Source organism: Hydra vulgaris, chromosome 14 (assembly GCF_038396675.1).
Source record: "Hydra vulgaris chromosome 14, alternate assembly HydraT2T_AEP".
NCBI lineage: Eukaryota > Metazoa > Cnidaria > Hydrozoa > Anthoathecata > Hydridae > Hydra > Hydra vulgaris.
Genome location: NC_088933.1, coordinates 23,252,545 through 23,270,041, shown reverse-complemented (window position 1 = coordinate 23,270,041; position 17,497 = coordinate 23,252,545). Strand labels below are relative to the sequence as shown.

Genomic DNA, 17,497 nt, shown 5'->3' with positions numbered 1-17,497 from the left:
AATAACTGATAAACTTCTGTGACAGAATATTAAAAAAAAAATAACTGGTAAACTTCTGTGACAGAATATTTAAAAAAAAATAACTGGTAAACTTCTGTGACAGAATATTTAAAAAAAAATAACTGGTAAACTTCTGTGACAGAATATTTAAAAAAAAATAACTGGTAAACTTCTGTGACAGAATATTTAAATAAAAATAACTGGTAAACTTCTGTGACAGAATATTTAAAAAAAAAATAACTAGTAAACTTCTGTGACAGAATATTTTTAAAAAAAATAACTGGTAAACTTCTGTGACAGAACATAAAAAAAAAAATAACTGGTAAACTTCTGTGACAGAATATTTAAAAAAAATAACTGGTAAACTTCTGTGACAGAATATTTAAAAAAAAAATAACTAGTAAACTTCTGTGACAGAATATTTTAAAAAAAAATAACTGGTAAACTTGTGTGACAGAATATTTAAAAAAAATAACTGGTAAACTTCTGTGACAGAATATTTAAAAAAAAATAACTGGTAAACTTCTGTGACAGAATATTTTTAAAAAAAATAACTGGTAAACTTCTGTGACAAAATATTAAAAAAAAAATAACTGGTAAACTTCTGTGACAGAAAATTTAAAAAAAATAACTGGTAAACTTCTGTGACAGAATATTTTTAAAAAAAATAACTGGTAAACTTCTGTGACAGAATATTTAAAAAAAAATAACTGGTAAACTTCTGTGACAGAATATTTAAAAAAAAAATAACTGGTAAACTTCTGTGACAGAATATTTTTAAAAAAAATAACTGGTAAACTTCTGTGACAGAAAATTTAAAAAAAAATAACTGGTAAACTTCTGTTACAGAATATTTAAAAAAAAATAACTGGTAAACTTCTGTGACAGAATATTTAAAAAAAAAATAACTGGTAAACTTCTGTGACAGAATATTTTTAAAAAAAATAACTGGTAAACTTCTGTGACAGAATATTTAAAAAAAAATAACTGGTAAACTTCTGTTACAGAATATTTAAAAAAAAATAACTGGTAAACTTCTGTGACAGAATATTTAAAAAAAAATAACTGGTAAACTTCTGTGACAGAATATTTAAAAAAAAATAACTGGTAAACTTCTGTGACAGAATATTTAAAAAAAAAATAACTGGTAAACTTCTGTGACAGAATATTTAAAAAAAAATAACTGGTAAACTTCTGTGACAGAATATTTAAAAAAAAATAACTGGTAAACTTCTGTGACAGAATATTTAAAAAAAAATAACTGGTAAACTTCTGTGACAGAATATTAAAAAAAAAAATAACTGGTAAACTTCTGTGACAGAATATTTAAAAAAAAATAACTGGTAAACTTCTGTGACAGAATATTTAAAAAAAAAAACTGGTAAACTTCTGTGACAGAATATTTTTTAAAAAAAATAACTGGTAAACTTCTGTGACAGAATATTTAAAAAAAAATGACTGGTAAACTTCTGTGACAGAATATTTAAAAAAAAAATAACTGGTAAACTTCTGTGACAGAATATTTAAAAAAAAATAACTGGTAAACTTCTGTGACAGAATATAAAAAAAAAATAACTGGTAAACTTCTGTGACAGAATATTTTTTAAAAAAAATAACTGGTAAACTTCTGTGACAGAATATTTTAAAAAAAAATAACTGGTAAACTTCTGTGACAGAATATTTTAAAAAAAAATAACTGGTAAACTTCTGTGACAGAATATTTAAAAAAAAAATAACTGGTAAACTTCTGTGACAGAAAATTTAAAAAAAAAATAACTGGTAAACTTCTGTGACAGAATATTTAAAAAAAAAATAACTGGTAAACTTCTGTGACAGAATATTTAAAAAAAAATAACTGATAAACTTCTGTGACAGAATACTTAAAAAAAAATAACTGGTAAACTTCTGTGACAGAATATTTAAAAAAAAATAACTGATAAACTTCTGTGACAGAATATTTAAAAAAAAATAACTGGTAAACTTCTGTGACAGAATATTTAAAAAAAAAGTAACTGGTAAACTTCTGTGACAGAATATTTAAAAAAAAATAACTGGTAAACTTCTGTGACAGAATATTTAAAAAAAAATAACTGGTAAACTTCTGTGACAGAATATTTAAAAAAAAATAACTGGTAAACTTCTGTGACAGAATATTTAAAAAAAAATAACTGGTAAACTTCTGTGACAGAATATTTAAATAAAAATAACTGGTAAACTTCTGTGACAGAATATTTAAAAAAAAAATAACTAGTAAACTTCTGTGACAGAATATTTTTAAAAAAAATAACTGGTAAACTTCTGTGACAGAACATAAAAAAAAAAATAACTGGTAAACTTCTGTGACAGAATATTTAAAAAAAATAACTGGTAAACTTCTGTGACAGAATATTTAAAAAAAAAATAACTAGTAAACTTCTGTGACAGAATATTTTAAAAAAAAATAACTGGTAAACTTGTGTGACAGAATATTTAAAAAAAATAACTGGTAAACTTCTGTGACAGAATATTTAAAAAAAAATAACTGGTAAACTTCTGTGACAGAATATTTTTAAAAAAAATAACTGGTAAACTTCTGTGACAGAATATTAAAAAAAAAATAACTGGTAAACTTCTGTGACAGAAAATTTAAAAAAAATAACTGGTAAACTTCTGTGACAGAATATTTTTAAAAAAAATAACTGGTAAACTTCTGTGACAGAATATTTAAAAAAAAATAACTGGTAAACTTCTGTGACAGAATATTTAAAAAAAAAATAACTGGTAAACTTCTGTGACAGAATATTTTTAAAAAAAATAACTGGTAAACTTCTGTGACAGAAAATTTAAAAAAAAATAACTGGTAAACTTCTGTTACAGAATATTTAAAAAAAAATAACTGGTAAACTTCTGTGACAGAATATTTAAAAAAAAAATAACTGGTAAACTTCTGTGACAGAATATTTTTAAAAAAAATAACTGGTAAACTTCTGTGACAGAATATTTAAAAAAAAATAACTGGTAAACTTCTGTTACAGAATATTTAAAAAAAAATAACTGGTAAACTTCTGTGACAGAATATTTAAAAAAAAATAACTGGTAAACTTCTGTGACAGAATATTTAAAAAAAAATAACTGGTAAACTTCTGTGACAGAATATTTAAAAAAAAAATAACTGGTAAACTTCTGTGACAGAATATTTAAAAAAAAATAACTGGTAAACTTCTGTGACAGAATATTTAAAAAAAAATAACTGGTAAACTTTTGTGACAGAATATTTAAAAAAAAATAACTGGTAAACTTCTGTGACAGAATATTAAAAAAAAAAATAACTGGTAAACTTCTGTGACAGAATATTTAAAAAAAAATAACTGGTAAACTTCTGTGACAGAATATTTAAAAAAAAAAACTGGTAAACTTCTGTGACAGAATATTTTTTAAAAAAAATAACTGGTAAACTTCTGTGACAGAATATTTAAAAAAAAATAACTGGTAAACTTCTGTGACAGAATATTTAAAAAAAAAATAACTGGTAAACTTCTGTGACAGAATATTTAAAAAAAAATAACTGGTAAACTTCTGTGACAGAATATAAAAAAAAAATAACTGGTAAACTTCTGTGACAGAATATTTTTTAAAAAAAATAACTGGTAAACTTCTGTGACAGAATATTTTAAAAAAAAATAACTGGTAAACTTCTGTGACAGAATATTTTAAAAAAAAATAACTGGTAAACTTCTGTGACAGAATATTTAAAAAAAAAATAACTGGTAAACTTCTGTGACAGAATATTTAAAAAAAAAATAACTGGTAAACTTCTGTGACAGAATATTTAAAAAAAAATAACTGATAAACTTCTGTGACAGAATACTTAAAAAAAAATAACTGGTAAACTTCTGTGACAGAATATTTAAAAAAAAATAACTGATAAACTTCTGTGACAGAATATTAAAAAAAAAATAACTGGTAAACTTCTGTGACAGAATATTTAAAAAAAAATAACTGGTAAACTTCTGTGACAGAATATTTAAAAAAAAATAACTGGTAAACTTCTGTGACAGAATATTAAAAAAAAAATAACTGGTAAACTTCTGTGACAGAATATTTAAAAAAAAATAACTGGTAAACTTCTGTGACAGAATATTTAAAAAAAAATAACTGGTAAACTTCTGTGACAGAATATTTAAAAAAAAATAACTGGTAAACTTCTGTGACAGAATATTAAAAAAAAAATAACTGGTAAACTTCTGTGACAGAATATTAAAAAAAAAATAACTGGTAAACTTCTGTGACAGAATATTTAAAAAAAAATAACTGATAAACTTCTGTGACAGAATATTTTTAAAAAAAATAACTGGTAAACTTCTGTGACAGAATATTTTTAAAAAAAATAACTGTTAAACTTCTGTGACAGAATATTTTAAAAAAAAAGGAGTATTTATAAAAATAATAATTTAAAAACTTAATGCAATTTTAAGAACTGATGCTGAATTTAGGTCAAATCCTTACCCATTGTATAAGAATAGAAATAGTATATGATTGTTAATAAATAGATATGGTTCCTTCATTTTCTATTGAGCCTATGGCAATTTTTTCTTGAAGTGTGTCATCAATATCTTAATGTTGTGTCAAATTCAAATCAAAAATTTATATTAGCTTTGCTTAGAAACAACTCATTTTAACTAAAATGCTAGAAAGTTTTTTTTTATTATTTTAAAGTCTTTGCTTTCAACAAGGCTGTAAGCAAGCACTATCAGAGTTGGAAGTTATTGGAAGAGAAAAGATGAAAATTGTAGAGCAAGATAACGATTGACAGACAACTTAAAAAATTGCAAATTATATAAATAAGGAAAGCAAGATGAAGGAAGTGAATTCCAAAGAACTGATGTTCGAGAAAAAAAACTAGAGGAATAAGAACTGATGTTCGAGAAAAAAAACTAGAGGAATAAGAGCTTTTGGAGCATTTAGAAACAGTCACAGAAAATGATGAGACCTAACTGAATGACAAGTAACACGAGAATGAGTTTTAGTAGATGGCATAAGAGACGCTAGCTCTTTAGAGCAGTGCCCATCATAGTATTTGTAGAAAAGAGAAAGAGAAGCAACATTACGACGATGTGATAATGGTTGGAGGTTGGCTGCAAGAGCAGGTCTAACTATGTTTACAATGCATTTTTGTACCTTGTCTAAAAGAAAAAAGGCATCATTAGAAGATATGGCAACCTTAGCAGATGCTAATTTGGCAACAATTGATCAGTTCACTACTTCTGACTTAGTTAGAAGTCCAAGAGCTCTTTTTAAACTAGAACATTGAAAGACAACAGAATTTTGTCAATTCATCTTACATACAAGAAATATTGTGTTCAAGAAAGTTTTAGACAATGTAGTTTAAAATCTGTTTGTTGCATTTGCTGTAACTTTAAGAATTTCAAACAAAGGCAATGATAATAACAGAAAATAATTATAGCCACAGGCTAAATGACTTTTTGCTACTTGTATCCATAATTCATTTAAGATCTGCAATTTTTAATAACTTGTTTCATATTGCTGATGGTTTAAATATGTTGTCCTGTAAATGATACATCTGCATTTAAATTTGAAAACATACAATATTAAAAAAAAAAAAAAAAAAAAAAAAAATAAGAAATGCAAAATATAATGTAACTAAATGATTTATTGGGCGCTCTATTCTTTTAAACCCAGAGTAAAATATAAAATGTACAATAAGCAAAATTTTAATTTTTAAGATGGAATCTTTACATAGATAGTTTTTACAAAGAAAGATGGAATCTTTACATAGAGAGTTTTTACAAAGAAAGATGGAATCTTTACATAGATGAAGAAGAAAGAAAGATGGAATCTTTACATAGAGAGTTTTTACAAAGAAAGATGGAATCTTTACATAGAGATTTTTTCAAAGAAAGATGGAATCTTTACATGAAGAGTTTTTACATAGAAAGATGGAATCTTTACATAAAGAGTTTTTACATAGAAAGATGGAATCTTTACATAGAGAGTTTTTACATAGAAAGATGGAATCTCTATATATTGTAAAGTAATGAAAACACTACTTAGCGAGGGAGAGAAAAAATATTTTATTATTGTTATAATCAATACTCTTGCAGTTTCTTAACAACATCAGTTTTTTAAAAACTTAACTAAAATTATATATACCTGATAATAAATACAAAATAAACTCTCTAATTTAGATATACAATAAAGTTATTTTTGAATTTATGTACTTATATTTATGTTAAGGTTGTTAATGATATGTATATCATTAAACCTGCTTTTGATAAAAACTTTATTAAACAAACAAAAATTAGAAATTTTAAAATTGTTATTAATCTTTGCTTTTACATATCCAGTTATATAGTGTTATACAAAATATTAAGTTCTTCGCTGTTTGTCTTATTAGGGATGACAAGGAAAGCAAAATGAGTGACAAAGAATACAGAAAGGTAAAACTAACTCAATTGAAACTTTTAATATTTTTGTGGATGTGGTATGTATCTTACTTTGAACTGGCTGCATGCATTCAGATTTAAGTAAGAACTTTTCCTTTGGTTAAATTAATTTCTTTTTTTCTGATATAGATTTCTTAAATTTAGAAGAACTATCGAAAAACATCAGAAGTTTTGTTTTTCTTTGAAATCATCCTTCTTTATGATGTACCACGAAAAGCAAATGCAGTCAAAGATTTTAATAAAATGGATTTCAATTGTTTGCCTATTAATGTAATTTTTGAATATTACATTGTATAGCGTATTTTTATTTGCATAAACAGCAATTGTAAGAAATTGTAAAAAATAATACATTTATATAATACAAAATAAATAATACATTAGTATGCTAGAAGGGGATTTTGGTGCAATTTTGTTATTATAAAATGAACATAACATGTATTTTTATTATATTATAAAATCTATAATATAGATGTGTATATTGAACACTGTACAAGTTAATTTAATAAAATTTTCAAGTTTTAGTTTTTTATTAATGTTTTTAGAGCCAATGCGTGTGCATGTTTGTATATACATGTAATAAAAACAAGTTTCAGGCATGTGTTGGGTGTCTAATAATCTACGCGTCTAAAACATATTTCTGGTATGTGTTCTAGACACTTAAATGGCTAACATACATTTGTGAATGTGCTGAAGCAATTAAAATTAGTCTGTATTCTCAAATTCAAACACAAAAAATTTTAAATATAAAAAAAAAATTATTTTTTTCATTTGATACTGTTTATTATACCTTTTTATAAAAAAATGTGGATAAAAAAATATACACCTGTTTTACTTCTTTAAGCTCAGTCTCAGCCAAAGTAAGAGGTGCACTAGCATGTTGTGCTTCTTTATGTTTCCAATAACCAGCCAAACAAACCTCACTCTTTAAAAAATCAATTTTTAATAATAAACAAAAAGTATTTCATTTTGAAAATAATGCTGATAAGGATGACAATATTCTTTTATTTTAAAGTAAAATAATCTATTACCCTATACATATTTTGAGCACATAAGGGGAGAGGGGTAAAACTAAAAAATATGATTTTATTTTTTAAGTGTAATGGTAAGACATTAATTTTACTGTACTTGGATGTCCTAAGGTCTAAATTCCCTTAAAGTTACAAAGGTGAACTATGTTGTTTATGTTAGGCTCTTTTTTTCTGGTGTCAACCACATATTTGTATCTTTATTAAATATACAAATGTGTGTATAAGTTTGCTACAAAATTGTAACTGATTGTAGTTTGCGACAAAATTTTACCTTACCTTCAGCGTAGTAAACATTTCATCTAAAATGTGACCTCCTCCAAACTCTAGTTTAATAGTTGTTCTAGTCCCAGCATACATCATCTTCTGACGAGTCTAGAAAAAGAGTTAAAATACTTAAAACAAAATAAAAATTTTTGGTTTTATAGTAAACAGTACAATTGTCGCATAGTATTTCTCATTTTGATTTCAAACATGCAACCCATTTTTCATCATCATCTCAAGTTGTAAAGATATTGGGGTTCAATTCTTGGGGATTTAAGGTAAAACTCCTAATATTGTCACAAAAAAACTGTTAAAAAGTAGGTCAACCTGGGTATCAAAAGAGGCTTTTCATTGTGATTATGACCATTTTACAAACAGTGTTTGTAATAAAAATGCTTTTTATATTACTGCTAAAAACAATTTGTTAAAATTGTTTTTAAAGTCTTAGGCTTTTTTAAAATTATTTCAATTTTTTAATATTAATTTTAATATAAGGATTTTACCCAAATTGCTAAAGATCTGAACCCAATGATGGCAAAAAATGTATTGCATATTCAAAATCGAAATTTGCTACAAAACTGAAAAGAAAAAAATATAGTTGGACTGTGTTATTATATGAAGAACATATGAGTATGGAGAGATAAAATGTTTGAATCTCTCTGAAAATTCAAAATAAAAAAATTTTTTTTATAGTTTTTCATTTTTGGATTTAAGTTACTATAGTTAAACTTTATAGGTCTAGTTCAAGCTAACATCATTACAGCAACCACTAATTTTTAAATCTAAAATTCTTTTGTGGCAGGCACGAATGACCTTTCGCATCTTTATAACTTTTAACTCTAATTAGCCTAACTTTTTTAAATGTATTAACTTTATTGAAGTATTTGTATCATGTCAAACAAAATAAAATAAAATTTACTGCGATCCAGCATAAAATAAGCAAACTACCAATTTGCCAAAATTCTATCTGCAGGGTTAGCTGACTAATATTTAGTTTGACAAGGTTCCAACTAACAGGTTAGGGTAAACTCTAATTGCAGACTATTCCAAATTTTTTTCAGTTAAATATATTTTGATAGAGAATTTTTTGCTCATTAAAAATCAAATAAAAAATTAGTCTGAATATCAACATAAACAAAAAAAATAACACAAAAACATTTTTGCTATTATTCCTAAATCTTTTTTATAGCGTTACATTGCACAACAATAAATACTGGTTTCTATCAGTGTTGAAATAACTATTAAAAACAAAAATAAATGACTTTTATAAGGTGAAACTCTTTTTTTTAATTTAATAATGACAATTCAGTCGTCTCACAAAGTTACTGTTAGTCGATGTAAGTACATTTTGCCACGCATTTCCTAAACTATAAGTCAATAAAAGAAAGTTTAACTGCATCTAACCCCATAACAGTCAGTCATGCAAGTTTATTAGACATTGCTTATCTCTAACAGTTAGTTAATGAATGTATAATTTTGAATATAGTTGATGAACAATATAATATAATTTTAATTTACTGCATCATATACATTTGTAATAATAAAAAAATTGAACAATTTCTAATAAAAAAAATTTTATTAATGTTAAAAAGCAGGCTGTGTTATAAATAAAAAAGATTTTTAAAATGATTCAAAAAGACTTTTGAAAGTACTGTAAATTAAGATAGTTGGTAACTAAGATAGTGTTGGAATTGAAACTACTTTTTATGAGAGAAAGCAAAGTGTGATTAACTTGGCAGCATATTATATAACAACCAAACAACAGTACTGAGCATTATGGACTCAATCAATAGTGGACAAAACCGGCAAGCATTTTTCTAGCGCCTTTTGCAAGATATTGGATGTTGATGTAGTGGAAAAGCGACATGAGCATTTTAGTTACTTCGCCTGACTGCTGCGTTCCTCAAAATCGGAACAGTATAAAGTCATTTATGTTACTACAAATATTTGTGTTACTACAAAATACTTATTTCTTAGTCACTTATGTGTCCAGAAAGTAGATCATGCTCATAAATAAATTGAAAAGCTTACAAGGATAGCTTATTTTTATAGTCCACTTCGTTTGATAAGGACCCTTAAACTTGAAGTAAGTATCCATGACTAGGATTTTTTCCCTTAAGTTAAAGGAAAAAAATCCTACTCACGGATCAGTTAGAACTTTGTCAAACCAACGCGACAAAATGTACTACTATAAAAAAAAGGTATTTAACTTTTATTAATTTATGAAAAAAACATTTAATAAAAATCTCACATGGGAATCATCAGGAGAATATGAAATAAAGAGCCATTCATATCCTTGGTTATTCATTGAGTCAAGACGATAAAAGATGTAACATGGCTGCTTTGGTTCAACCATATCCAGCACACATTGATCATAATCTAAATATTTAAAGATTACATTGCGAAACAAATATCAAGTAAAAATAGTTTTTTACTGAAAAATTATCCAAAACTCTCACAGTAACTTATTTATAACTTATATAACCATATTGCTTAGATATACACAACCTTTATACACATATATATATACATATATTACTAGAAAATCACTTAACAAAAATTTTTTTTATTTTACACTGTGTTTCATCAACAAAGATTCATCAGAAATTATTGATCAAATTAATAAAACTTCAATTTATACAAAAATTAAATTCCAGGAAGTCGCAAATGTCTTAACTACTGTAAATTTTCTCACATTTGTGGAATTTGCTGACACTGTTATAAAAAGAATTCATTAGAAATGATTACTTATGCTTTTTTTAAAATGTTTTTTTTAAAAAGGGTATTTAATGTAAATATTATTTGAACTCATTTAATTTTATAGTTTTTAAGGAGAAACTTATTTTCGTGCCTACATTTAGAAATTGATTCCGATTTTTTGTTTAATAAGCATTCTTGATTTGCATGTGTAATTATTTCAAATTTTTCTTGTAGGTATTGTATGCATTTTTTGGAAGTATTGTTATATGCAGGCGCTGTTTTAAGGACGGACCAATTCAGTATAAATCATCAATATTTTTTTCTTTTAATTCCCATATATATTTTGACAGCATCGTATCTTTTGAATACTTTTTATTTTTGAAAGATTGCTTATGATTGGCAAAACGTTTTTTCCATTCACCCTATGTTATGCCAATATATTGTTTATCAGGTACATTTTTAGAGGAAACAACACATTTATATACCACATTTTTTGATAAACAACTTCCACTCATTGAACAATTGTTTTTTTTTTTACAATTACAATTTTCTGTAGTCCAACAAGTTCACAAATTTCTACTCCGTCATAACAGCCCATTGTTACATCACTATATATTTTAGATTTGTTAAGTAAATTAATCAATATAAAAGATTTAGGCCTTTATCGCGACGATGGTTTAATAGTAATGCGTAGAAAATCTGGTCCACAGCTCGATAAAATTAGAAAAGATATAAAAATTTTTAAAAATATTGGGTTTCAAATCGAAATAAACATAAATTTAAAAATTGTGAATTTTCTTGATGTCACATTTAACTTCTCTGAAAACTCATATAAGCCTTTCAAAAAACCAAACAATGAATTATTGTATATTAATTTTAACTCAAATCATCCACCCCAAATTCTAAAACAAATCTCGATTTCAATTAATAACATATTAAACCAAAACTCCTCTAATGAAAATGTAATCAATTCCTCTAAACAGATATTTGAAGATGCCCTAAAAATAAGTGGTTTTGAAAATTTTGAACTAAAATTTGACCCTGAAAAAAAGAATACAAAAAAAGCGAAATAGAACTAGAAATGTAATTTGGTTCAACCCCCCATATAGCAAAAATGTTTCCACTAACATAGGAAAAGTGTTTTTAAAATTGGTCGATAAGCATTTTCCGCCTTCTAATAAATTACACAAAACATTTAATCGAAATACAATTAAAGTTAGCTACAGTTGCACAAAAAATACGGAAAGAATTATAAAAGGTCACAATGCTTTGTTAAACAAAAAAGAAATCCTAAATGAAAAAACTACAGAAAATTGTAATTGTAAACAAAAAAACAATTGTCCAATGAGTGGAAGTTGTTTATCAAAAAATATGGTATATAAATGTGTTGTTTCCTCTAAGAATGTACCTGATAAACAATATATGGCATAACAGAGGGTGAATGGAAAAAACGTTTTGCCAGTTTTCTACTAATATATAATTGCTCTGTTCTTTTAAGAACATTGAGCACTCTATTGTGTAGAATACATTTTAAAGTTGTTTAAATATATACATATACATATATATATATATATCAGGCCTTGTTACGAGATTTTGCTGCGTAGCGAAAACGCGTAAGGCATTTCTGAGTAACTCAACTCAGCAAATATATTTTGCATCGTTAGAAGTTATATTGCGTTACTAGCGTCTTTTCAAGTACCGCATTGTAATTAAAGTTATTTTATTAACGTGTTAAAAATCATACAAACAGTTAGTTTTTTTCTCACTAGAACAAAAGTTACAAATAAAATCTAAGTTCTTATTTAATAAATCATTCTTATTATTTTTTTCTAATATGAACTAAATTTTATTTTGAAAAAAATATTCTTTTCATGGAACGTCAAATAATGATTGTTTATTTTCTTATAATTTCACAGTTGGTTTTTGATTATTTTATTAACTGTTAATAAATTTTTTCTTATTTATTTTGTGAACTCTTTATAATAATGTTTTTAAACAATAAAGAGTTTTTTTTTGTTATTTATCAGTTACCGATTCGTGATCAAAATTTATTTTCATAAATTAAACGAACATCATTAAAACTTTACGTTATTGAATTAACAATAAACAAAATATCTTATTAATAAAATATTTACATTAAATTAAATCGTGCATTTTTTAAACTATTATGACAAAAAATAATTTTTACATTTAAAAGGAATTTATATATTTAATTCCTTAAGATAAAACTTAAAACACTTTATTTTTTTTAATTAATTTTTATCAACAATAAAAAAAATTATAAACAAACTGTTTCTTTAACAAAAAATCTATTAGTTTACAATTGCGGTTAAATGCTTTTACGACTTTATTTCTTCAGAATAAACGTCACATAAACAATATCAAAAGATTTTGATATCGTTAAGTTTTTGCGTAACGCAAAACTGCTGAACGCGTAGGCAAATCGCCTTTTCGCAAGCAAAATGCGAGCTGCGTAACGCTTCTTAACAAGGCCTGATATATATATATATATATATATATATATATATATATATATATATATATATATATATATATATATGTATATATATATATATATATATGTATATATATATATATATATATATATATATATATATATATATATATATATATATATATATATATATATATATATATATATATATATATATATATATATATATATGTATATATATATATATATATATATATATATATATATATATATATATATATATATATATATATATATATATATATATTAGGGTGCATCCAACCCCCCATACATTCAAAAATTGATCTGTCCCTATTTTTAAAACTTTCTATTGGTTCTCACAAGACACCCTGTTAAATTTTTTCAAAATTGAATGAGATTTAGGGGGGCCACCCCAAGTCTGAAACTTGCAACAAGACCCTAAACAGAAGGAAAAAAAGTTTTTCAAAAGTATGGCATGTTGGGTCTCAAAAGAAGCAAAAATTTATAAAAATTTCAAAAATAACAAATTATTCTAAGTTTTATTGCATAAAAATTATTATTTTTTAACAAAAAATTAAAAAAAACCTTTTTTTTCATGCCTTTGTCAAAAAAATTTTTAAAGGTATTTTTAACAAAAAAATGATAACTATTTTTGAAATTTTTATAAAGTTTCGCTTCTTTTGAGACCCAACATGACATACTTTTGAAAAACTTTTTTTTCTTCTGTTTAGGGTCTTGTTGCAAGTTCTCAAAAGAAGCAAAAATTTATAAAAATTTCAAAAATAACAAATTATTCTAAGTTTTATTGCATAAAAATTATTATTTTTTAACAAAAAATTAAAAAAAACCTTTTTTTTCATGCCTTTGTCAAAAAAATTTTTAAAGGTATTTTTAACAAAAAAATGATAACTATTTTTGAAATTTTTATAAAGTTTCGCTTCTTTTGAGACCCAACATGACATACTTTTGAAAAACTTTTTTTTCTTCTGTTTAGGGTCTTGTTGCAAGTTTCAGACTTGAGGTGGCCCCCCTAAATCTTATTCAATTTTGAAAAAATTTAACAGGGTGTCTTGTGAGAACCAATAGAAAGTTTTAAGAATAGGGACAGATCAATTTTTGAATGTATGGGGCGTTGGATGCACCCTAATATATATATATATATATATATATATATATATATATATATATATATATATATATATATATATATATATATATATATATATATATATATATATATATATATATATATATATGGTTTTTAAAAACAATTTAAAACAGTGTTTTTTATTACTAGTAGTAATATATATATATAGAGTATAGTTTTTTACTTAGGTGTACTTAAATCGTCAAGATAAACTAACCATCATTAAACACAACATGAGGTATACTTAAGTTAGGAAATAACTGTAAATGTATATACATTATGGGGGTTCAGTACATACATTAAATTTATCTGTATTAAATTTAGAAGTCAATATTTCTCAAAATACTTATAACATGTTTTTTGATTTTGTCAAGTTAAGGCTCTGATTTTTTACATACTTCATGATTATCAGAATACAGACATAATTAACTCGAATTATTGTAGTCAAGAAATTTAAAATACATTAACTAAACTCAAAAATTTCTGTAACTTTCCAAAGAACATGTGTTATTTTTATTCTCCTTATTATTTTATGTCTCCTTATAAAAATAGAGTAAAGCTTTTCTTTAACTAAATGAATAATGTCCTTTGTATTTCTATATAGTTTTTTTCTTTATTCATGTTTTATATAAAACATCAGCTGTAATAAAGATGTAAAAATCAATAATATCAAATTGAATAAATGTGCACTCTTTTATTAATAATTTCAGAAAACCAATTTATAACATCAGTGGTAATTTTCCATTGATGCATGTCTAATTTTTTTTAAATAATAATTACAAACTTTTCAATTTAATTTTACTATCATGCCCTAGCTCACTTTTTGAAGGAATTAGTAACCTACAAATGAGATATTGAAAAAGTTTGTTTGTGATCTTTTAGTAAAATAAACGTGAGAATGCAATTCATTCTAGCTTCTAAATTAACTAATAACTGTTAGAAATATCATTAAAAAAAAAAAGAGTTAAAATTTTGTTGATTACCAGGGGTAATTTTGGTGAATGTTGTTTTTTTTATCAACAAAAGCTAAAATATTTTCAATGATGGGTCCAAATTTATACTTTTAACGCAGAGCTCTCATATATCCTGATTTTATGTAGGTAAAAAAAGTTAGTAATAACAGTTTTAATTTTAATTATTTTAGCGCTTCACTCTCGTATGTAAAATCAGGACATATGGGAACCCTGCTAATATCTAAACTCTATTTAAAATTTATTAATTATATTTATTTAAAAATTATACTTTTTATTGAGAGTAATCTTAGTTAAAGTTAAGTTGAAGAAATTTGTAGAAAAAACATATTTAAAAAAAAAAGTTTTTTTTTAAATTTATCTTTTAAATTTTAAGATTTTTAAAACAATTAAAAATAAGAAACACTACAGTGTTATACAAAGAATACTCTAAAGTCTACAGTGTTATACAAAGAATACTCTAAAGTATGCCAAACAGAACAGTTATAAAAGCTTTTAATAACTGTTCAACTGAAAATATATTAGTCAATTTAGTCAACAGTTGAATTATTCAATAGTCATAACAAAACTAGTTAGAACTCAACCTCATATGTGTCAAACATTAGTAAAAATGTTTTAATTAAAACATCTCATACACCTCAAACTAATCATAAAAGTAAATACCTAGTCATTCATCTTGATTACAAAAATTTATTTTATTATAAAAAACAAACGTTTTTAAAAACTTTTTTTTTTTAGTGCACATTTTTTTAAATTAAAATTATAATATTAATATTATTCTGATGTTCCTAAGATTTATAATTTAATAATTATTATAATTTTTTATACATACAACAATTACTGTAATGTTACAGGTAGTACTTTATTCAACTTGTTTTTCCATAAACAAGCCTTGCCTTTTATAATCTTTTTTTTTTGCAAGAAGAAGGTAAGTTTATAAAGAAAAATCCAAAAAATAAAATAGCCTCTTCTTTATTAAAACTAGCAGTGCTAGAAGTGATGCAGGATGCAGCGGGATGCCATCCCGTCACATTTTTATAAAAGATAAACCATCCCGCCACCTTTTTATAAAATCTCTTTATATAACAATGATTAGACGAGATGATATTTTTAAATTACGGAATACAATCCTGCTACTTTTTTTTCTCCATTTCGACCACTGAAAACGACCACCTACCCATTAACTTCTTTATTAAAACCACCACCCTCCACCACCCACTTCGAACCTCTATACTTAGGGTAGTAAACTTAAAATAAATAATAAAAAATCTTTTTTTTTTTTGCATTACCTTCATCCCATGTTCCTTTTACAGATTTATGGTCAAGCAAAACTAACTGCTCTAAATAAAATATAAAATATAAAATAGCAAAATAACAAAAAATAATTGCTCATATTATACTTTTTACTGTATCAAAAGTAAGCGTGTGCACATATACAAATATGTACATACACAAATACATCTGTATATTACCCCTCAGAATTAGGGTTGGCATCCGGCAATGCCAACCTAAATACCAACCTCAAAGTGTTAGAAATAGGCAAAATATCGCCGGCCTCATTTTTATGTTTTATGGCAACCCCTTTGTCAACTTTTGTGTCAACTTTTTTTTTGCCGACCTCTAACAGTTTGAGGTAGGCAATTTATTGCAGACCTCATACATATTTAAAAAAACTTACTTAAAAATGTATATTTAAAAATATACATTTTGAAGTAAGTTTTTTATCTAATTCATTCAACGATGCATTTGTTTAGTGGTATTTTTAATACGCTACAAAATAAATGCATTTATATAAATATTGATATTATTGTATAAATATTGATACTAATGTAAAAATGTAAAAAGAATTTCATTTGAAAGTGGGACAGACTTGTAACCTATTCTTTTAGATTTTCTTTATACTTGGTCAAACTAGTCACCTTCATTACGTTTGAGTAGTTTTAAAGATAGGAATATAGAATGATTTTTATTTTTTATAAAAACTCAAGGAAACAATTCAAACTTGGGGTTTTATTATACTAAATCTGGAAAAGTATAATAAACCAAGAAAGAAGTCCTTGGAACCATGGTAGCATTATATTTATACAAATTTTCTTTTCTTTTTTTTAGTAATGCACATATTTTAAAAAATTTTTTGGTCAAAAATTACAAGTTGGATATTTTATGATTGTTTGTGAAATTATAATGAAATCATGTGAAAAAATGCTTTAAATGAAAATATTGAGTATTTGATCATTATTCTTTTTTATTTATTTGATAGACAATCTGAAATTTTATATGATGTAAAAATCAACAAAAGTCATTTCACCTATTCCCTAAAGAAGCTCATATTCAAATCAAAAACTGTAATCTGACATTTTTAGTCAGGTGGTTTTTTACTAAAAACAAAGAAAAAAAAAGTTGAAATGAAAGACTATTAATAGAATTATTATTTATGTATAATTAATTATTATTCATGTATAACTAATTAT

At 24.6% G+C, this 17,497-nt stretch overlaps 1 protein-coding gene across 1 annotated transcript in view; it reads right to left on the bottom strand.

The window, feature by feature from the left end:
* Positions 1–17,497, bottom strand: part of LOC100198148 (twinfilin-1) — a 70,334-nt gene that overhangs the window by 35,611 nt on the left and 17,226 nt on the right. Inside the window, exons 3-6 of the mRNA XM_065818448.1 lie at positions 16,316–16,366; positions 9,984–10,111; positions 7,748–7,843; positions 7,267–7,365 (exon numbers count right to left, since the gene is read on the bottom strand). Of these exons, the coding sequence (XP_065674520.1) occupies positions 7,267–7,365; positions 7,748–7,843; positions 9,984–10,111; positions 16,316–16,366 (374 nt within the window). The remainder of the gene's footprint in view (positions 1–7,266; positions 7,366–7,747; positions 7,844–9,983; positions 10,112–16,315; positions 16,367–17,497) is intronic.